The sequence below is a fragment of the Saimiri boliviensis genome, chromosome 21, assembly GCF_048565385.1.
Source record: "Saimiri boliviensis isolate mSaiBol1 chromosome 21, mSaiBol1.pri, whole genome shotgun sequence".
Lineage (NCBI taxonomy): Eukaryota > Metazoa > Chordata > Mammalia > Primates > Cebidae > Saimiri > Saimiri boliviensis.
This window is the reverse complement of record NC_133469.1, coordinates 4,275,920-4,299,093: the sequence shown is the minus strand read 5'-3', so window position 1 is coordinate 4,299,093 and position 23,174 is coordinate 4,275,920. Positions and strand designations below refer to the sequence as shown.

Genomic DNA, 23,174 nt, shown 5'->3' with positions numbered 1-23,174 from the left:
TTAGGATTACAGGCGTGAGCCACCACTGCACCCGGCCTCTTTTTTTTTTTTTTTAAAAAAAAGCCTAAATGCAGAGTGGTGTCTGGAGCCAGGGTCAGGAGCCCGTTTTGCCACCAGAGCAGCTATCCCTCCTCCGAGTACCGGGCCTCACCCACAGACTGTTCCTGTAGATGTGAAAAACTAAAAGCGGCTGGGGGCTCACTCTGGGCCCGACCTTTCATGCCTTTATCAGGCTGAGCTCTTGTCAGCACTCATCCCGGCTTCAGGGCTCAGAGCAAACAGCTTCTGAGAGTCCCGAGGTTGCTCCGATGGCATCTAGTGGCACAGCCCACGCCTCCCAGCCCTGCCGGGGCTCTGGGGAGAGGTCCTCAAAAACCTGGAGCTTGTGTAGCAGGGGAAACTTGACCTGCCAAAATCAGTTCCTCCGACACAACCATGAGGCCGTGACAGCTAGAGGCCGGCATGGGCGGGCTCCGAAGGCGATGAGCAGGAGCGGAGTGTGTCATAGGTGGCCCCCGACCAGACCCAAAATCACCCCAGCTCCGGCCAAAGCCAGCAAGGGCAGGAAGAGCTGCCCAACTCATGCCTCCAGGAGGAGGGTGGGGGCCTCCCCAGCCTCTTGGCAAGGACAGCCAGGCCGCCTGTGCACAGAGATGGCAGCCACCAGCGTCCCTTCCCCCAGCCTTCCCTGGGGGGCCGGACATCGGCTCCCAGCTGCCTGTCTGTCTCCAGAACTGCCTTCAGGCTCCGGGATGGAATGACCGAGCTGAGCTAGCACACATTTCACTCAGGCTTTCGGTGGATTTGCAAATAACAGGCATTTCACGAAACTGTCAGAGACACCCAGCAGACATGTGTGCATCCATCCAAAAAACACTGGCCGGCCAGAAAATCGCAGGTGTTAGCGAGGATGTGGAGAAGCTGGAACCCGCGTGCACTGCTGGTGGGAATGGAAACGGTGCAGCTGCCTCGAAGCGCCGTTCCTCACAAAACCAAACACGGAAAAAGCACGGGGCCCAGCGATCCCGCTTCAGGGTACAGCCGAAGAACTGCAAGCAGGGACTCAAACAGATACTTGCACACCCACGTTCACAGCAGTTGTGTGTGTGTGTGTGTGTGTGTGTGTGTGTGTTTTGAGACAGAGTCTTGCTCGGTCACCCAGGCTGGAGTGCAATGGTGCAATCTCGGCTCACTGCGACCTCCGATTCCTGGGTTCAAGAGATTCTCCTGCCTCAGCCTCACGAGTGGCTGGGGTTACAGGTGCCCGCCACCATGCCCGGCTAATTTTTTGCATTTTTAGTAGAGACGGGGTTTCGCCGTGTTGGCCAGGATGGTCTCAAACTCCTGACCTCAAGTGATCCACCTGCCTCGGCCTCCCAAAGTGCTGGGATGACAGGCTTGAGCCACCGCGCCCAGCCTCACAGCAGTATTATTTACAACACCCTAAAGGTGGAAGCAACCTAGCATCCCAGGCACTGCTGGGTGTCGGCTGCCTCAGGCTCAACCCCACCCCCTCGGCCTCTATGGGGACTGGCCCTCACTCACCCCAGTCCAGCCACCCCGGCTCCCCTGCTGTGCCACCCAGTGCCTGCGCACCCTCTCCTCTGGGCTCTCACGCTGGCTGCTCCCTCGGCCTACGATGCTCTTCCCACCTTCCATACTCCCCACTCCCTTGCCCCTTCAGGTCCTGGCACAGTGAGGCCATCCCCACAGCTCTGTCTAAAACTGTAAACCCACCATGAGCAGAAGCCCCATCCGTCCCTGTTTCTCCACGGCTCATCCTGTCTTCCTACAAACCACCAGATTGATTGATTACTTTCTTCACATTCTGTGTCGCCTGTAGAATGCCACCTCCGCGAGGCCAGGGGACTTTGCGTATTCCGTTCATTGATACATCCCCACTCACCAGGACGGAGCCTGGCACCTAGCAGGCCCTCAGTGAGATTTGCAAAATAAAGAAGGGGTCAGAGAGGTGCTGGGCTGGAAAATGTCAGCTAGGGACCTGCTTTAGGTTTCACTGCGTGAAAATTCCTCCAAAAGATGCCGAAGGGCACGTGGGTTTAATCTAATCCAAGATTTTGGTGGATTTAGATCTGGATCCCAAAGAATGTCGGGCCTTGGTGGAGACCTGGAGTCAAGATGATACATGATGGGAAAACAGCAAAGCTGCCGTCTCATGACCACACCGAAAGTGTCCTTGTTGAAGCTGCAGGCTGCTTAACCCCTGCCTGGCTAGAGCCCATGGCTCTCTCTGTGGTCCTCTCCGAGCCTCTCATCCACTGGGGGAGCTGACGCCCCCTCCTTTGGGCCCTGTGGGACCCTTAGGGCCTCACACCCTCGACTTCTGCACAGGACGGCTGGCCTGCCCATGGCTTTCATCCTGCCTCTTCCTGAGCATCAAGAACCAATAAATATTTGTTGAATGAACAGAAACTGATTTTACTTCAGCAGGTGAGCCTCACAGAATGCCACTTCAAAAGAAGAGAACTCGGCTGGGCACAGTGGCTCGTGTCTATAATCCCAGCACTTTGGGAGGCCAAGGCATCAGATCACTTGAGGCCAGGAGTTCCAGACCAGCCTGCCCAACTTGGTGAAACCCCATCTCTACCAAGGCGTGGTGGGGCTCGCCTGTAATCCCAGCTAATGGGGAGGCTGAGGCAAGAGAATCGCTTGAACCCGGGAGGTGGAGGTTGCAGCAAGCTGAGATCGAGCCACTGCACTCCAGCCTGGGGGACAGAGCGAGACTCCATCTCAAAACCAGAAAAGAAAGAAAAAACAATTGGCTAACAACAGACAAACCAGGTGGTCAGTGATCCTTGTTTCCCTGCATCTTTTACATATCACTAATAAAAGGATTCTTGTAAATCAGATTCGATTTCTGATCTACCCTATCCCTTCCCTGCCTTCATTAAAAATGATAATCTGGGCCGGGCGCGGTGGCTCAAGCTTGCAATCCCAGCACTTTGGGAGGCCGAGGCGAGTGGATCACCAGGTCAGGTGTTCGAGACCATCCTGGTCAACATGGTAAAACCCCGTCTCTACTAAAAATACAAAACATTAGCTGGGCATGGTGGTGCGTGCCTGTAATCCCAGCTACTCGGGAGGCTGAGGCAGGAGAATTGCCTGAACCCAGGAGGCGGAGGTTGCAGTGAGCCGAGATCGTGCCATTGCACTCCAGCCTGGGTAACAAGAGCGAAACTCCGTCTCAAAAAAAAAAAAAAAAAAAAAAAAAATGATAATCTGTACAAAACTCATTAGAAAGTCCCCCTTTATTAGCATCACTGTGCTGCTGGCCACACCCCCCACCTGCAGTCCTTGCCTCACCCAGACAGGAGCTCTGACCTCTACAGACTGGGAAGGCTGGGGCGGGGTCCTGCTCACACAAGGACCCCACAGCCTGCCTGCTGAACGCTTACATGGGCTCCATCTCACCGTGAGCCGGAGCCCAGGCTCAGCCTCTGATTGGTGCAGACTGCATGGCCAATGAGAACAGGATAAAGGGGAAGCCCGCAGGAACGGCTGGAGGGCAGCAGATGGCACCTGGGACCGCAGGACAGTGACAGAGGCAGAGCCGGGCGGCTCAGTGGCTCACTAGAGAGGCGCGTAGGACAGGTATGTGGCCTCTGGCCTGTGTGTCCACTGGGATGAGTCAGTGGGCCTCTTGGGGCCTAAGTGACACAACTGGCCAGTCACTCACATCTGGGGACCCTTGAGTGGTGTCCCGGGCATTGAACCACATGTTCCAGGGATACTGTCATATGGAAACTCACGATATCTAGCCAGAATTTCCCAAAGCCCCTCGTGATGAAGCAAGCACCACCCGAAACAAGTGGAGAGCCACAGGAGAGTCTGGACTTGCACCCACGCTTCCCATAAAGAGAGAAGGAACTCCCTCTCCGGGTGGGTCTCAGAGGGCAGCGGGTTCCTTCTGCGGCCCCTCTCCCGGGCCTGAGCCCGCAGATGCCCTCTTCTCCCTGTGTCCCCAGTCAGCCTTCCCTGTGTGTGTGTCTGTGTCCTCGCCTCTTCCTCGAAGGACACCAGTCCTGGTGGATTAGAGTCCGCCCGAATGACCTCATTTAACCCTATCACCTTTTAAAGTCCCTGTCTCCAAATAGATCACATTCTGAGATACTGGGGGTTCGGACTTCACCAGATGGATTTTGGGAAGACACAATTGAGCCCCTAACAGGGAGCCACTGTTATTAATACCTACTGAAATAAAAGAAAGCAAGGCATCAGCCAGTGTAACCCCTCCATGGGCAGACAGAGAAACTGAGGCCACAGATTCGGCCACTCTCTGGGCCTTGCTTGTGAATTAGGATTTTAGTCACTACTGACTTCTAGTCACCAATGACTTTGACAAATTTTGGAGCTATCTTTTTTCTTTTTTCTTTTTTTTTTTTTTTGACTTGCTCTGTTTGCCAGACTAGAGTGCAGTATCTCAATCTCGGCTCACTGCAACCTCCGCCTCCCGGGTTCAAGTGATTCCCCTGCCTCAGCCTCCCCAGTAGCTGGGACTACAAGCGCCAGCCCCCACACCTGGTTAATTTTTATATTTTTAGTAGAGACGGGATTTCACCATGTTGGCCAGGCTGGTCTCGAACTCCTGACCTCAGGTGATCCACCCACTTTGGTCTCCCAAAGTGCTGCAATTAGAACTCGCCCAGCCAGGCCGGGCACGGTGGCTCAAGCCTGTAATCCCAGCACTTTGGGAGGCCGAGGCGGGTGGATCACGAGGTCAAGAGATCGAGACCATCCTGGTCAACGTGGTGAAACCCCGTCTCTACTAAAAATACAAAACATTAGCTGGGCATGGTGGCATGTGCCTGCAATCCCAGCTACTCAGGAGGCTGAGGCAGGAGAATTGCCTGAACCCAGGAGGCGGAGGTCAGTGAGCCGAGATCGCGCCATTGCACTCCAGCCTGGGTAACAAGAGTGAAATTCCGTCTCAAAAAAAAAAAAAAAAGAACTCGCCCAGCCAATCTCTGATCATTATAAAAGCCCCAAAAAGGAGGTATCGTGGTGCCTTTGAGCTGGCTCAGGTCATCCGGCCAGAAACCCAACCAGGCTGGTCCACCTCCCCAGCCCTTGTCCTTTCTGGGGCCAGGCTGGTTGCTGTCCGTGAAGACAGTACACCAAATGTTTGGCGCTGATCACCCGCGGCCTCACTGCAGAACTGTTGGCGGCCCCTCTGACACTTCCAGCATTTCCTGTACCCGCCGCAAGGCATGATCAGGGCTCGCACTCATCAGATGCCCCATAAATCCTGACCGCAGGGTCTCCCAGTCCATTCAAACTGCGCAAGCTTCCTGTTTTCCTTTGTTTGGTCTAGAATGCTTTTGACTTTTCAAGAATTTCCTCCACCAGGATCAATGTCCTTCATCACTGCTGGAAGGCAGCAACCCGTGCACACCCCAGCACAAATGCAAATCCCCGGGAGGAGGTGGGTGAGCCGGGTGAGCTGTCGCTGTGCATTCTTTCCATGACAGCTCTCCAACCCACGCTCCCGGCTCCACGCACCACAGCCGCTGCAACTCGGACTTGAGGCAGAGAAAACAAATGGATGGCAGATGCTGGATGCTTCCCCACCCTCGCCTCCCAGACACGTGCTGCGAGTTCAGATCCTCACCTCATTGCTTACCAGTTGGACACCCAGGAAAAGCCCAGTCTCCTGTTCCGTCAAATGGGGTTCATGAGAAGGTTCAATGAGATAATGTATATCAAAGGCTCCATGTAAAGCAGGCGCTCCACCACGGGCTTGCTGGGGTTTTCACTATTATTATAATTATTATTGGGGGATGGGTCTCACTCTGTTGCCCCGGCTGGAGTGCAGAGGCGTGACCTTGGCTCACTGCAATTTCCATCTCCTGTGTTTAAGCAATGCTCTGCCTCAGCCTTCTGAGTAGCTGGGATTACAGGCACTTGCCACCACACCCAGTTAATTTTTGTATTTTTAGTAGAGACAGGGTTTCACCGTGGTGGCTAGGCTGGTCTTGAACACCTGATCTTGTGATCCATCTGCCTCGCCCTCCCAAAGTGCTGGGATTACAAGTGTGAGCCGCCGTGCCTGGCCTCCACTATTATTTTTATGATGATGATCAGCATGACCTAATCTCATCATTTATTCTTTTTTTTTTTTTTTTTTTTTTTTTTTTTGAGACAGAATTTCACTCTTGTTGCCCAGGCTCAAGTGCAATGGTGCAATCTCAGCTCACTGCAACCTCCACCTCCCAGGTTCAAGCAATTCTCCTGCCTCAGCCTCCCAAGTAGCTGGGACTACAGGCGTGCGCCACCAAGCATGGCTAAATTTTTTGGTATTTTTAGTAGAGATGGGGTTTCACCATGCTGGCCAGGCTGCTCCTGAACTCCTGACCTCAGATGATCCGCCTGCCTCGGCCTCCCAAAGTGCTGGGATTACAGGCATGAGCCACCACACCCGGCCTCTCATCGTTCATTCTAAGCTTATGTGATCTCAGAACTTTCAGAGAGCTTGAGTCAATGTGGGGCGAAAAAAATAAAGACAGTAGGATCAGATGTGGGCTACTGCACAGGTGAAAAACTGGCTGGTGAAACACTTCGCTCTGTGCCCGGCTCACGGGCATTTTTGGGGTCTCTAGGTGGTCGGAGTTTCCATTCACAAGGCACTTCAGTCTCATGATCTCCTCTGCTCCCCAACAACTGTTCCCCCCTTTATTATTTTTGAGATGGAGTCTCACCCTGTCGCCCAGGCTGGCATGTAATGGCAGGATCTCGGCTCACTGCAACCTCCACCTCCAGGGTTCAAGCGATTCTCCTGCCTCAGCTTCCCAAGTAGCTGGGATTACAGGCGTGAGCCACCAAGCCTGGCTAATTTTTGGTATCTTTTTAGTAGAGAGTGTGTCAAACTCCTGACTTCCTGATCTGGCCACCTCTGCTTCCCAAAGTGCTGGGATTACAGGTGTAAGCCACCACACCTGGGCCCCCCACTTTTTTAGAGGAAGCTGACTTGTCCACGGCTGCCCAGCTGTGGCAGAGAAGCCACAAGCCCACATCTTCTTGCTCCCAGTGAAGGAGACAGATACCGTGACAATCACAGAGTGGCACAGGAAGGGCAGGCCAAGGCCCTGTGCCATGAGGGAGGCAGGGGTCACCCACTGCAGCACCCGCAGCCTGGATGGATCCGGGCCTGGGTGTCTAGCCTCTCCCGAGAGGTCTGGCACACACTGTCCCTTCCTCCCCCACTTCCCTCTAAAGGAACACTGTTCCAGTGAAACAGTGGCCACTGGCAAATGTACCTGCATTCTTTGGATTCCGAGGCATACGGCAGCGAGCAGTCCTTCTGATGAGTGGCCATCCGGTTTCCATCCGCACAGCAAGCTTCCATGAGGGCATCCGTGTCCACTGGGCAGGGAAGAGAACAAGCTGAGAGGGGTTTCGCCACTTAACGAGCGAAGGGCCCCTCCCAGGTGCACCACCAGGACACGCACGTCCTTCTATCCTGACTACAGCATCAGGCTGGTCTGAAAGGGCAGGGGACACATCCTTTAGTCACTCTGCAAACCAGTACTGAAAACCGCACCAGGTCCCAGCTGGGAGCCTGGGAGCCCACACCCCACTCCTTCCTAGAAAGGCCTGAATCCTTCCCCAGCTGAATCCCCTTCTGAATCCAACTTGCATGGGGTTACAGCTCAGCCCCCGAGATCCAGCCACACGCTGGAGATGCTGACGCAGTCCCTGTCCAGATAGGGTCCCTGCCTTCACAGTCCGGTGGGCAAGAAAGACAGGCCCCGCTGACAGAGGTATGGCCACGCCGCCGGTCATTCCTGCCAGCAGGCAAGGCAGGGCCAGGAACAACCGGCCTGACTCTTTCCAGAGAACAGACTGCAAACAGGGAGGGGTTCAAAATGCAACGAGCTGAGTCAAATAAGAAGGAAAAAATACCAACTGATTTTTTTGCTTTTTGAGACGGAGTCTCTCTCTGTCACCCAGGCTGGAGTGCAATGGCATGATCTTGGCGCAATACAACCTCCACCTCCCAGATTCAAGTGATTCTCCTGCCTCGGCCTCCCGAGTAGCTGGGATTACAGGCGCCCACCACCATGCCTGGCTAATTGTTTGCATTTTTAGTAGTAATGGGGTTTCACCATGTGGGCCAGGCTGGTTTCGAACTCCTGACCTTCGGTGATCCGCCCGCCTTGGCCTCCCAAAGTACTGGGATTACAGGCGTGAGCCACCGCGCCCGGCCTCATAGCCAACATTTCTAGACCAGCTTCTGTAACCCACAACTGTGTTTTCTCCTTTCATCTTAGGGTGGGAGGGGGAACACGGGCCTCAAGCTACAGATGAGGAAACCGAGGCTGGTGATGGTTTCTGCCCTTGACTTGCCACAAGGCCCCTCTCCTACACAGATGGGGGCCTGTGAGAAGACTCGTGAGAAAGGGTCAGGCACCAAGCAGCCAGCCCACGCCCTCACAGCCAGGCCACAGTCCGAATGAGCTGGGCACACAGGCCCTTGTGCCCCATGCCCCAGCCTAGGCTACAGCCCCAATGGGCACCGCCCTCCCCGCCAGCCCCACAGCTCACAGAGGGAGACGACCCCATGGTGCCTGAAGGAAGGAGCAGCCAGGTGTCAGGTGCCCACATACTTGGCTCTCAGTCTAAGGGAGTCGCATGTCAGAAAGTATTAGCACCGACAGCCTCAGCCTCTGAGCAGAGGGTCACCTCTCAGCAGGACACTACAAAACTGGGCTTTAAGAAGCCCCACGTTTCCTTCCTAATGGCTTTCCAACCCCTAGAGGGTAAATCCCATGGGGCTTGGCAGCGTTTCCCCACACACAACTGTGGGTGCTCTGCGTGAATGCATTCTTCTTCCAGGCTGGGCCCTCGGGGTGGCCCAGAGTGAAGGTTACTGTCTGCCGGGTGAGGCAGCACCTCTCTAAACCACCCTACTGGTCATCAGCCACTGTAAGCACATCTAGAATATGCCACCTTCAGATGCCCCATCCTGCTCTCAGCAAGGGAGGAGGAGAAACTTCCAGAAACATTCCAGAATGGGTAGAGTCAGTGCATGACTGAGCTGGGGCTAAGCCACGCCATTCCAGGTGGCCAGAGGAGGGGTCGCACCTAGAACCATGTCCCCCAGTGTCAACTCTGGGGCTTTCCCTTTTCCCTGGGGCTTCCAGAAAACTCAGAGCTGCTTTCTGCAGTGCAAGGTAGACTCACCCTTCTTACTCTCACCCGGTTCCCCCACGCTGACAGGAGTCCTGCAGGGGCGTGGGTAGTGGTGAAGGTCTGTCCCACACAAAGCCCACCAGTTTGCAGGGGCCTGACCACTCAGCCTATCCCCCACCTCAGCTGTCCCCTCTCCACGTTCCCCGATGATGCTGTTGGGTGAATGTGAGATTCACCAGGAGCTGGAGCTCACATCAGATTGTCTGGAGTTGCAAGCCTCCAGGCACCAAAGTAGAAGTCATCAGAAGTGACAGCCACGTTATCATGGGGATAACCTTGATTTTTCCCATTCATTCATTCATTCTTGCTCGAATTCATTAAGAAAAGCATTCACCAAGCCAAGGACCTTATCTGCTACAGATGAGACATGGCTGTGGCGTGCTGCTGGATGAACACGATGTGATCCGGGCATGTGGCCTGACAGCCACGCTGCTCTCCCCATGCAGCCAAGCCCGGTTCCCATCTCTGTCCCCACGCCCCCTTCACCCCTTCTCCAGCCAGGCCCACTCAGCCACCCATCTGCAGTTTTGCCCTCACATCTCCTGCAGCCCATCTCCTGACCTAGCCCGCCTCCTGTGGCTGCCCCGTCACCCTCTTCTGGCTGCATGCCTGCCCACCCTGAACGGCCCGGGCGCCCCTCTGTTCCCACATCACCGCCCATGCCTGGCCCACATCTCCCCATCCTCCAGCGCCCTGCCCGCCTGCCTTACTCTCGTAGCCACAAACGTTGTGAGGGCAGGATCTGCCGCCTGTCCTTGTATCCATGGCAGCTGCAGAGCTGGGTAGAAAGGGTGTCAGCTTTGGAGCCAAACAGCCGTGCGTTCCAGTCCCAGCTCCAGCAGTTTTTTGCTCTGTGACCCTGGGCAGGCGGCATCGCCTCTCTGAACCACAGCTTTCCCCGTAGGAAAACAGGGCCTGCACTGTCTTCCCAGGGTTGCTGAGAAGAGGCATGCAGTTTATAAAGTTCCAAGCACACAGAAAGCTCTCCGTCAACAGTGGCTGGAGGATTAAACAATCGAAGGGGATTAACTTATCGTTGCTCAGAAGAAATGAGGCGCCAGGTGTGGTGGCTCAAGCCTGGAATCCCAGCACTTCAGGGACCAAGGTGGGTGGATCACAAGGTCAACAGATCGAGACCATCTTGGCTAACACAGTGAAACCCTGTCTCTACTGAAACTACAAAAAATTAGCTGGGCGTAGTGGCACGCGCCTGTAGTCCCAGCTACTCGGGAGGCTGAGGCAGGAAAATTGCTTGAACCCGGGAGGCAGAGGTTGCGGTGAGCCAAGAGTGCGTCATTAAACTCCAGCCTGGGCAACAGGGTGAGGCTCCAACTCCAAAAAAAAAAAAAAAAAAGGGGTGGGGTGGGGTGGGGCAATGGTTAAAATGGCAAATCCTATGGGGTGGGGCAATGGTTAAAATGGCAAATCCTATGTGATGCATATGTCACTACGATAAAAAGTACCTTTTTAAAGCAAAATAATTTAGTGTTTGTTGGCCACCCTGTCACATCCTGCCTGAGGAAAGCAATCGGGTGTTCGCCCGTTGACTTACTTACCTTCTTCAATCAATGTTGTTTTCATGCAGTAATCCCAACAGTGTCAAGCCAATCCATTTACATTGCATTTCACAATGTTCCGTACAGCGTATGCAATGGTTTACATGGGAAGCTGAGACTTCAAATGAGACTTACAATGTTCAGTAGAAAAGAGATTGCAACTTTGTAACCAAAATAAACATGACTTAACAACTTTAAAAGAACAGCAAGCCGGGCACAGTGGCTCAAGCCTGTAATCCCAGCACTTTGGGAGGCCGAGGCGGGTGGATCACGAGGTCAAGAGATCGAGACCAACCTGGTCAACATGGTGAAACCCTGTCTCTACTAAAAATACAAAAAAGTAGCTGGGCATGGTGGCGCGTGCCTGTAATCCCAGCTACTCAGGAGGCTGAGGCAGGAGAATTGCCTGAACCCGGGAGGCGGAGGTTGTGGTGAGCCGAGATCGCGCCATTGCACTCCAGCCTGGGTAACAAGAGTGAAACTCCGTCTCAAAAAAAAAGAACAGCAAAAAAAAGGCCAGGCATGGCATCCCAAGCCTATGATCCCAGCATTGTGGAAGGCAGAGGTGGGAGGATCGCTCGAGCCCAGGGTTGCAGTGGGCCATGACTGCACCACTGCACTCTAGCCTGGGGGACAATGGAAGACCCTGTCTCAAAACAAACCAAAAAACTAAAAGCATAAAAACACCCTGAGGCTCAGAGCTCCCTGTGTGTCCTGTGAGGGAGGGAAGATGGGGGTGCAGAAGGGCCTGGGGTCCAGCCCCACCCTAGCTGTGCCACCCACACCCCTGCTGGCTCTTCCAGTTGCTCATTTACCTGGGGATGGGTCACCATAAATATCCAAACACGGGGGATCCTGAGCTTCACTGCCCCATCACACAGGCAGGGGACCATCCGAGGCCCAGAGAGGCACCTCCCACCTCACGCTCCTACACGCCCACTCATCAAGTCCCACCCGACATGGTGCCTTCTTGGTGCCTGCCCAGGACCCTCGGTCAGGCTGGAGTGGGGGCAAACAGGAGACTCGGGCTAACAGATCCCCCACGCCAACTCCATGCCACATGGGTACCAAGAGTTCTGCAGGGGTCGACAGCACCCAACCAACTGCCTAATCAGTCAGACCCACCCTGACACCTTGAGAAGGGTATAAAATCAAGGCCATTTGTACACGAACTCTAGGGCATCCGGGCAGGCCTGGAACACTGTGAGTCAGGAAGGTAACGTGGACCAACTGAAGCCATGACTGCTTCTTCCATCCCCAGCCACCAACAGCTGTGCACTGCTCTGAGCTCCAAACACTACCAGTCCCACACTGGACACCCACCCAAGCCAAAAAGGCACTCGCCAGAAACTCGACACCCCATCACTGGACTATGGGGGCTTGAGGGAGAAGAAGGGCCTCCGGGGACCTGGAATCTTCTCTCCCAGACCGTTTCCCATTGTTTCTGAGAAGGAGCCTCAATCAACCAGCGTCCATCTGACTCCTGCACCAGACCCTGTGGGTTAGATCCAAAGTATAATACTAGATATAAAACAAGAGAAACTCTCTCGCAAAATCTTGCAAACCTTCAGCTCAAATGTTCCCAGGAAAGGCAACGCTGGGTGGGTTAAAACTGCTCAGCCTTGAATCTGGCTCCTTCTCTAACTAAGCCTCAGGAAGCCTCATTTCCTTCATCTGTAAAAATGGGGGAAGAGGCTGGGTGCTGTGGCTCACACCTATAATCCCAGCACTTTGGAAGGTCAAGGCAGGCAGATCACTTCAGGCCAGGAGCTCAAGAGCAGCCTGGCCAACATAGTGAAACCCTATCGCTCCTAAAAACACAAAAATTAGCTGAGCATAGTGGTAGGCACCTGAAATCCCAGCTACTCAGGAGGCTGAGGTGAGAGAATTGCTTGAACCCGGGAGGCAGAGGTTGCAGTGAGCCAAGATCACGCTACTGCACTCCAGCCTGGTGACAGACCAAGACTGTCTCAAAAAAAAAAAAAAAAAAAAAACAAAAAAACCCAAAAAAAAAAAAAACCATGGGGGAAGATTGATGAGATAATCCAGGAAAAGCGCTTCCATCAGCACCCTGACCACAGGAAAAAACACAATCTTCAAAATTAAACAAAAGGAAAAGTTATTGCACCAGGCTTAGGAGAACATTCTTTTCCAAAGGAACCACACACTCCTCCAAAGGATACGGTGCCCGATGGCCACCATGCCACCACGTCTACCACCTCTGTTCAGGAGAGAGGCGTGCCTGCCGGAGTAATTGGTGCAGACGGATAGAGATGGCGCAGTTCACAGGCCTCAGATATCATTTGTTGCCTGGGACAGCTGGAAAACTAAATTTTTTCCGGGTGTGTTAAACCTCCATACAGATTATGGCACAGACCAGCAGCATGCCCCGTGTTCCAAGGCACACAGAGAAACTCAGGTCACACGGCCCGTGGGGACTATGCCGTGGGACGCCTGGGAAGGATATGGCCCTGTGCTCTAAGACTACAGGTGCTTGGAGAGATTCTGTGCCACTCCTTGGGTGGAAGCTTCTAGAATGTCAGCCTGCTAGCTGTGAACATCACAGAAGCTTTGGGCAACGCCTGATCTCGTTCCCCGCAGCCTGTGAGCCACTAGCATCTTAATATCCAGATTGCTGTCGTGCAGACTGCCACAGTGGGGAGACGGGGGTGCTGGGGAGACCAGGGACTGGAGAACCCGGAGGCCTGGAGTCTGCTTCTGATCTCACAGTTGGGAGTTTTCCCACCTGGACCAAGTCTGGGCCTCAGTTTCTTCATCTATAAACTGAATGGAGGATTTGGCCTGCAGTTAAGAGAAGGCTTCCCAAATCCCACCCTGTGTACGGGCATCGCTCGACACAATTTCCACCGGGTTGCAACAAAATAGGGTGAAAGTAAAGCAGGACCCAGGGACTTCCACAAAGCCGGCCCGATTCCACCTGCAATGCTGTCTTTTAGTAGGAGACTGTGTCCTTCCAAAATCTGGTGCATTAAAATGTCCCCTACCTCTACGAAGTGGTGATGCTATGAGATGGTGATTGATTGGGTTTCTGTGTTTTTTTATTTTAATATCCTCATCCGGCAAATGAGGATATCTGAAAAGCTGGCAAAGCTCCGTGAACAGCTGGGGACGAAGAGAAGGCCTGTGATCGGAAGCCAGCCTCCATTTCCTCGGTTTCCTCTGCTCAAGCTCAAAAACTCAGAGGCAGCTGAGGGTGTGAGATTTGAAAGAGGGCAGGAGCTTGATGCTTTGGCCGTGTGCCTCCTGGACTCACCACCCAGAAGGCTCATGCCCCCGCTCTACCCATCTGCCCCACAGCATTGTCTAAAGCTACAGCAAAGACTTGGAGTGGCCCCACTGGTGTCCAGAACCGAGAAATCGAAAAGCCTGAAGTGCAATGGGAGGCCAACCACAGAGACCCTGGCGGAAAGTTCCAACCAAACAGGACTGCGCAAGAGTCCGCCCAACCCCGCGCGTGTGCCCTGCCCCTCCACGCCTGGGAAGCCAGCGGGGATCCAGCCAGGTTGGCCTACGTCCCTGCGTCCCTTACAGGACCAGGATGAGGACAGACTCATGCCCCTCTTCAAGGTCAGTTGGCCTCTGCAGGAGGAAGCGGGGCAAACTGGAGCCTGCTCTTAGGGCTCCCGGCCCTGTCCCCAGCACAAGAGCTGCCTGCGTCCACTGCTGAGCCTGTTCCCAGCATCTGTCATGGCGATGACAGGGGTCTTGGGTGGAGAACCAGCCGGGAGGAGGCAGCGAGAGAGAAGGAGCAGAAGGCACCTCTCTGCGAAGGCAAGAAGCCTTCTCCCCACAGTTCCCTCCAGGTAGCTCTGGCCCAGGCAGCAACCTTCTGCAGCAGCCCAGTGCACAGAGGGCCATCCCCCTCCTTCTGCAACACCCCACCCTGCCCCAAGGGCCTCCTGGCCTTCCAGGACCCATCTCCCCTGGTGTTCCTCTCGCCCCTCTGGTCACCTGTCATGCACCCTCTGCACCTGGCATTTGGAATCTGGAGTGTAACAGGCTAGATGGTCCCAGAACCCTTGTTCTCCTCAGGCCAGGCTGTTCATGCCACACCAGCTCAAAGGTCCCTCCTCCAGAAAGTCCGCCCTAACTACCGCCAATGCACACACATGCAGATGGGACAAATATGTTTATTTCTTGCATGGTCTCTTTGTACCCTGAGCTTCCCAGCACTTAGCACAAATAATTAACTCTGTACTTAGTGCCAGGAGGCTGAGCCAGGCACTGTCTCATTCTGCATCCTGCTCCCATGCCTGCCCTGAGCAGTCATTCAGTAACTGTCCGGGAATGAATGAATGCACAAATGATCTCAGGTGATCCTAGCTATTCTACGAAACGGGGGCAAAGAGAGAATCACCAAGTTGCCCGAGGCCATGCAGCCAAGGCGGAGGCAGGCTTCAGATCCAGCTCTGACTCTAAAGCTCACACACGCCCCACCACCAGTCTCCAAAGGAAACAGGCTTCCCGCTGAACCAGACTTAAAGATTCAAGTCTTCTAAAGCTATGTGAGGCTGGACAGGCGCGTTGGCTCACGCCTGTAATCCCAGTACTTTGGGAGGCCAAGGTGGGCAGATCATGAGGTCAGGAGTTTGAGACCAGCCTGGCCAACATAGTGAAACCCCATCTCTACTAAAATACAAAAAAAATTAGCCAGGTGTGGTGGCAGGTGCCTGTAATCCCAGCTACTTTGGAGGCTGAGGCAGGAGAATCTCTTGAACCTGGGAAGCGGAGCGATTGCAGTAGGCCGAGGTCAAGCCACTGCACTCCACCCTGGGTGACAGTGCGAGACTCCATCTCAAAAAATAAATAAATAAATAAAAAGATATGTGAGGCTGTTCAGTGTCAGGGCCGAGCTGTCCAGGCTCAAATCCTAGTGCTGCCACTTAGCAGCTGTGCTCCTGCAGGCTTGCTACCTGCACTCTCTGGGCCTCTGTGTCGCCTCGTGGATGAGGGGGGACAATGATAGCACCTCCTTTGCAGGTGAGGGCACAGCAAGGTAAAACAGGTAAACCGAGGCAGGGGAGGGGCAGGAAAGGTGCTCGAGTGCCCATGCTGTGAAGAGAGCCCACGGGGTGCACAGGCGTCGCGTGTCCATCCTCAACCTGCCACACCCATCAGTGGCTCTCAGGAATGGCGCTGTGTGGGTCCACAGAGGAGTTCTAGGCCAAAACAGGAAGCCAGACTTCACACACAGGGAGCCGAACTTACAGGACATTTTCACTCCAGTGAGCGATGGCATCCAAAAGGAAAAAGAGGGCTGGGTGCGGTTGCTCAGACGGTAACCTCAGCACTTTGGGAGGCTGAGGCAGGTAGATCACTTGAAGTCAGGAGCGCAAGAGCAGTCTGGCCAACATGGTAAAACTCCATCTCTACTAAAAATATAAAAATTAGCCAGGTGTGGTGGTGCAGGCCTGTAGTCCCAGCTACTCAAGAGGCTGAGGCAGAAGAATGGTTTGAATCCAGCAGGTGGAGGCTGCAGTGAGCCGAGATCGTGCCACTGCACTCCAGTCTGGGCAGCAGAATGAGATTCCATCTCAAAAAGAAGAATAGGCCGGGCACGGTGGCCCATGCCTGTAATCCCAGCACTTTGGGAGGCTGAGGTGGGTGGATCACGAGGTCAAGAAATAGAGACCATCCTGGTCAACATGGTGAAATCCCGTCTCTACTAAACATACAAAAAAATTAGCCGAGCACAGTGGCACGCGCCTGTAGTCCCAGCTACTCAGGAGGCTGAGGCAGGAGAATTGCCTGAACCCAGGAGGCGGAGGTTGCGGTGAGCCGAGATCGCGCCATTGCACTCCAGCCTGGGTAACAAGAGCGAAACTCCGTCTCAAAAAAAAAAAAAAAAAAGGAAGAAGAAGAAAATAAAACTGGTTCAAAACAACACTGGATCACCTATTTTGTTGGGCTGCTGAGAAGATGACATTCATTACTAAATGTAAAGCATTTCACCTGCATTACCTGGACACGAACATCGCATAGTGAAGGAAAGAAAAGCAGAGAGGTTGTGGGTGTCATCGAGATCCCTCTAAACACTTTCAGAATTGGGATGAACACAAAGCTTCCTAACTCCCTCCTAATGTTCGCTCCACACAGTGTAGTACCCCACAAATAACCTGCAGGCAGGTAGGGCAACAGGCACCCCGCTCCCACCCACCCCAGCCTCTAGTTAGGACCTGTGGGGGTTATGGGCAGTGGAGCCCAGCCTCCCTCCCCACCGCCTGGCCCGCTCCCCGCTCCTCACCGGGTGACTTGCAGCAGATGACTTAGCCAGCCCTGAGCTCCCCTCCAGCCTGAGGGGATCTCCAATCCCGGAGAAGTTGACACAGTGATTCCCCTCCCACCCTGTTTAGTTATGGGGCCACATGTGAGATCATCACAAGGAAACTGGAACCATATGGGGCCTACACAAGGATTCATTCATCAAATTGTTATGATCTGCTATTCTGCAAAACAAAAATCTTGTTCTATAAAATATGCTGGCAAAACATGTGCCTCTTAGAACTGTTGTAATAAACTTCACCTGGAAAGCTGCCCTGCCCAGGTGCCCAGTGCTCAGAGTCTTAGTCTCGCCAGATCAGGAAAGCTGCTGGAGAAGCCCCTAAGCACTGCAGTCTCCCCTAGCGGAGAGGAAGGGGCAGAACTGGACGTTTCCCTGGAAGTCTCGTGTTTTCTCTTCCTTCCAGGCCTTTGGCCCTGCCATTCCCCCTGCCAGGAACACCCTTTTCCCCGTCCCCCCAGCCCCACCCACAGATTTAGCCACTGCCTTCTCCTCCTTCGGTCCCAGTTTGCCTATGCTTCCTCCAGGAAGTCTTCACTGACTCTGCCAGTAGGGCTCGGTTCATTTTTCTGGATCTCCTAGGGAACGTGAATTGCATGGGGAGAAAAACCGGGTCTCTCTCCTTTCCTGCCACATCCACAAGACATAGAGCAGCACCTGGCACTGAGCTATCCCTGAGTGAATCAATGAATGAATGGCTCAGAACGCCACCTTTCCCAACACGGGTTTGGCAGTGACAACCGCCAGTCCTGTGGCCCTGGGGCCTCCTTCCCAGCGCCTGGCTGGGAAATTCAGCATAGAAGAAAGTTCACAGGCGTCTTGGGGAAAACGATTTTGGGATGTTGGCAGAATCGCACTCTTTCTGCGCTCCCCTCACATCAAGCCCCGTCTCCTCCAAGGAACCTCCAGGGAACCCCCAAGTGCTGCGAAGGCCCCCAGTGCCAGCACTGCCTAGAGGAGGGGACAACGGGAATAATAGCTAATATTAATAATACAACTGTCGGCCGGTCGAGGTGGCTCACACTGGTAATCCCAGCACTTTGGGAGGCCAAGGCAGGTGGGTCACTTGAGGTTAGGAGTTTGAGACCAGCCTGGCCAACTGGGTGAAAACCCGTCTCTACACAAATACAAAAATTTGCTGTACACTAATTGTACACGCCTGCAATCCCAGCTACTTGAGGCTAAGGCAGGAGAATTGCTTGAACCCAGGAGGCAGAGGTTGCAGTGAGCTGAGATCAGATCATGCCATTGCATTTCAGCCAGGAAGACAAGAGCGAAACTGTCTCAGTAATAATAATAATAATACCATAGCTGCCACGGTAGACACCATCCTATGCTCTTTCTCTTAATCCTCAAGGCAACTTCAGAAGTGGGTTTTGTTCTCTTCATTTTACAAATGAGAAAACCACGAACGCACCCATGGCTTTCTCTGCTGCAAACTGGTTTCTCGTCTCACAGTAGCCAAGGAGCCCTGCAGGGCCTGAAGACGAGTCCACACACCTCACAGGGTGGCCAATGCAGCCCTGAGCTGGGGGCCCGTGGGGAGGCCCAGGAGCGGGGTAGCGCGGCCCCCCACGGCATGGAGCCTCATCTTCATGCATTGGTGCTCTGGCCCCCACCTCCCGACTGGGAAACTTCCAGACCGCATGTTTCCAAGCCAAGTCCTCCCCGGCCTTTGTTCTCCCTCCCAACTTTCTTTTAATCAGTCGGAAACGCTGCCCGGCTGCAGTCAGAGGCCAAGAAAGCCTTGGAGAAAACACAGTCGTCTTTCCCACCACCTCCTCCTCTCTACTCCCTCCCACTCAGCTCTCAGTAAAGCCCAGTGGGACCCACAGGCTCAGGACAGACGGGCGGCTCCTCTCGGCCCCTTGGCAAGAAAGATCAGCGCCCTTCTCCATGTGAGCGGCCGGGGCCAAAGCAGTTTCTGCAGATCAGCTCACAGGCTCGCCATCTGCGGCCCCACGGCTCTCCGAGAGCAGGGGCGGTGCCACCCGTGGCCGTCGACACAGGGTTTTGGGGGCCTCTCAGCTGTAGACAGGAGGAGCCAGGCAGTCTTCAAAAACCCCTTCCCAAACTGTACCAAATGAAACCGGTTGAAACTCAAAGAGACTTCTCCCCGAAAGGAACAAAAGGCCCACAGGACATCCAGCTGTTTTTATCGAAGTGTGCAATGAGGCGGCTTTTTTATACCCCTCCAGGTAGAAACTTCTCTGTGGAGGAGGATCGGCAGCGGCGCAGAGAGCCCCCCCAACCCCGGGCCTGCAATCCTGGGGTGTTCATTCAGTCAAACGCACAGGGAGAAACTGTTCCCTAACAGTAGACAGAAAAGAGCAGTGAAAGGGAACGCAGGGACCCCGGGCCGGAGTTTTGCCATGCCTCTTCTCAGGCCCTCAGCGTCCTCAGCTATTCAATCGGGGTCTCAACAGGAGTCTCGGATGTCCCACCACCCACCACAGGGCCCCTCTGGGTGTTCCCTCCAGCTGGCAGCCGCCCAGCCGCCTGATGCCTGCTGTTTGCCCGCTTCCTGCGCTTCCTCGCATCAAGCCCCACGTCCTCTAAGGAGCCTCCGGCGGCTGCGGAGGCTCCTGGTGCCAACACTGAGCGCTGCGCCTCCCCACCAGGTCTCCAACCCCAGGAGGTGCCCAGGCCGTGCCCAGCACCGCCTCAACAACCACGAGGCTCTGCTGCCGCGAGCCAGTCAAGACAGCTCCGCAGAGCTCAGCCAGCCGCCTCCCTTCCCCCTCCAGCCCCCTTAACCCCCCTCCTGGAATCCCCCAGGGAGCACTAGTTGGGACAAGTGACCTTTTGACTAACAAAGGCGGTCACCAAAGGTTAAAAGGACCTCAAACCAAGGATTAAGACCCGGATTCAGAGTCTGAGGGTGGTCTAGGGCACTGCCCTGGACCTGGGCCACTGGAGAAACAAAGACGCCAGGAGTACCGGCCGTGGCTGGTGGCCCGAGAGGTCACAGGTCCTTGCTCTGGCGCCCAGCAGCTGCTCTGATCAGAGGACCTCGTGGTGGTCCCCCGAGGGACCAGGCCCGGAGGGTTAGTGAGGAGAAAAGCGCAGGCTGGGTGGGCACCGTTCGAGAGCTGTCACTCCCAGGGTTGGGGGCCTGGGATCTGGGCCATCAATCAGATCTGCTATTGGAAACTCCATACCCCTCACCACTGAAGTGGTGACCAGTCCCCAGTCCACGCTGAGCATCGAGCCTGGCAGAACCACTGCCTTGGGCCCTGTGTCCCAGGAAGGAGGCCACATCCCCTCCACGCTCCCAGCTATGACCCCCAAACCTCCGGGCTGCTCCCTGACTTTCTAATTTCTTCCCGTCCATCCCGTATTCCAGGACTGTTAGTGTGTCCTGGGGAAAGGACTGCTCCCCATCCTCCAGGCTCAGTTTTCTCATCTGCAAGCTGGGCACAACAGCCCCTACCTGGGGGTGGAGGCGGGAAGCAGAGAGGAAAGAGACCTGAGGGCGCCTCCGGCGCTAAGAGCCAGGCGCCCTGGCCTCGGTCACCCCCAACCAGCGCCCCCCCCACCCTGAACCCCCAGCGCCCGGAGTGGGGCCTCCGGAGACTGCTGGATTTGCTAGGACCGGGGTAGAACGGTGTGTTTGAAAGGTGGGGGAATCCGGTTTGGAACCAAGTCCCCGGGCCGGGGAGGAGCCGGGGACCTGAGCGGACCGTGGGGGAGGGGGCGCCGCGCAGGGCAGCGCACGGGCTCCGGGTCCCCGTGGTTCCAACACTCGCGGGGAGCCCGAGGGCGAGGAGGGTGGGGACCCTACCTCCGGCCGCCAGCAGCGCGAGGCCGCCGAGCAGCAGCAGCGGCAGCGGGACCCGGCGCGACGGCGCGGCGCGCTCCATGGGCGGCGGGCGGGCGGGCGGGCGGGCGGCGGCGGACAAAGGCGCGGGCTCCACGCTCCGGCCGAGCCTCGGCAGCCAACGCTGGGCCCGGGCCGCGCCGTTCAATTATCCCGCCCGGGAAGAGGGCGCGGCGGAGGCGGGGCCGCGGGTCTCCGGGTCCTCCCTCCCCGCGCCCCGGCCGCGAGGGGCGCGCGCCCACGGCTGGGGGCGGGGGCCTGGACTCCAGACGTGCCCGGAGGGGGCGCAGAGGGGGCGCCTTCGGGCCGGATGCCCCCAGCCCGATCCCCCCGCTGCCCGTGAAACTCGAGCCCCTCCTCCCCCCACCCCCTCTCGAGGGGCGGGCTCAGGATCAAAGGTCAGCCCCGCCCGACTCTGCGCGGAGCAGCTGGGACCCCGGCCTGGACTTGGAGGTAGAGGGACAGGGACCGGCCCACCGCCGAGCCGGCACCCTGGGCCTGGAGGCTGCAGGTCGGCGGCTGACTCCAGGCGTGTCCCGGGGTGGGACCCGACTCTGCCCTCGGAGACAGGGACAGTTGGGCCGGGCCAGCAGGCAACCGAAATCCCTACGGGTGCTGGGCTCACTCGGGACACCAGAGCCCGAGGGAGAGACCCAGGAAGTCGCCGAGGTTGCAGGGGAGGCAGCCTTGGCGCTGGGCCTGCGGGGACCAGTTGCTTGTATAGGACTTCATGGCTACGGGGGTTACTGAGGATGAATTAGTCTTTGGGACCGCAAGTAGATTTATTTTCCAAAGCAGAAAGACAACATAGTGCAGGTGACGATGCGGAGGAACCAGGTGAGACTCGTTGGACACCACTGAGCTAGAAGTGGCGTTCCTGTGACTTCACTAGGGACCCCTTGAGCCACCAACGCCCCTCCCAGCCTTACACCCAACAGAAACGCATACGCGTGTGTCCAAAAGACAGAAGCCACTTGTAGGAGAACGCCCATACTCATCATTCTTCCAACTGGGAAAACCAGCCTCATCAAGGCAGATGAATAGCGTGGAGTACTGGGGCTGAAGAGCAGGGCAAACTGAACAGGAATGAATGATCCGCACCTCACATAACGGGTAAATCTCACAGACTTAAGTAGGAGTAGCAGAGTCAGCCACAAAGAAACACTCGCTGCATGATTGTATTTACGTAAAAGGCAAGAACAGGTTGGTGGCGGTGGTTCACACCTGTAATCCCAGCACTTTCGGAGGACGAAGCGGGCGGATTGCCTAAGATTAGGAGCTCAAAACCAGCCTGGCCAACATGGTGAAACCTCGTCTCTACGGGGGGAAAAAAAAAAAAATAGCCAGACTTAGTGGTGCACACCTGTAGTCCCAGCTACTCAGGAGGCTGAGGCAGGAGAGTTGCTTGAACCCACAAGGTGGAGGTTGCAGTGAGCCAAGATGTACTCACACCACTGTACTCCAGCCTGGGTGACAGAGTAAGACTCCATCTCAAAAAAAAAAAAAAAAAAAAAAAGTGATTCTGGCTGGGACTGCCCAGTGTGGCCCAGTGCTCCGTGAAGCTAGGACTGAGAAGTCTCACTGGGGTTGGAGCAGGCGGCCATTCTGGGGATGGGAAGGGAGTGGCCGTGCTGTGGGTAGCTGAGAAGGAAGTGGAGGAGGAAACAGGGACAGCAGGAAGAGGTGACCCTCCTTCATTCAGCTGGGCACCGACACTGCCCTAGGCAGGCAGAGGGACTCCTGGGACGAGGACTGAGCCAAGCCTGCGGCAGCTGGGAAAATAAACTGAAGCCAGGAGAGAGGGCGGTGGAAACCTGGCCTCTCCCAGCCCCCAGGACCAGCTAGAGGTCCTGACTGAGCCTGGGACAGACTGAACCTCAGGCCAGACCCCTGGGTTCCAATCCAAGCTCACTACTCTGGCTCTGTGGCACTGAGCACTTGGCTCAGGCGTCCCCAGACTTTTTACACAGGGGGCCAGTTCACTGTCCCTCAGACCGTTGGAGGGCTGCCACATACTGTGCTCCTCTCACTGACCACCAGTGAAAGAGGTGCCCCTTCCTGAAGTGCGGCGGGGGGGCGGATAAATGGCCTCAGGGGGCTGCATGCGGCCCGCGGGCCGTAGTTTGGGGACGCCTGACTTGGCTTCTTGGTACCTGATTTCCTCACGTGTCACGTGGGGCAAGGATTAGGATTTTGCAGGATCGTGAAAATTGAAGGAGATGCTGACTCCCATCAGGTGAGCCCCATGGAGAAAACTCTAATTTAATCGCTGTTAGCTGCTGTGCTG

General features: G+C 55.5%; 1 protein-coding gene across 2 annotated transcripts in view; it reads right to left on the bottom strand.

Moving 5' to 3' along the window:
- Window positions 1–21,011, bottom strand: part of FBLN1 (fibulin 1) — a 91,034-nt gene extending 70,023 nt beyond the window's left edge. For both annotated transcript variants that reach the window (XM_039462981.2, XM_039462982.2), the window contains exons 1-2: window positions 20,852–21,011; window positions 7,275–7,380 (exon numbers count right to left, since the gene is read on the bottom strand). In XM_039462981.2, the coding sequence (XP_039318915.2) occupies window positions 7,275–7,380; window positions 20,852–20,930 (185 nt within the window). In that variant the 5' untranslated portion in view covers window positions 20,931–21,011. The remainder of the gene's footprint in view (window positions 1–7,274; window positions 7,381–20,851) is intronic.
- Window positions 21,012–23,174: the final 2,163 nt, after the last annotated feature.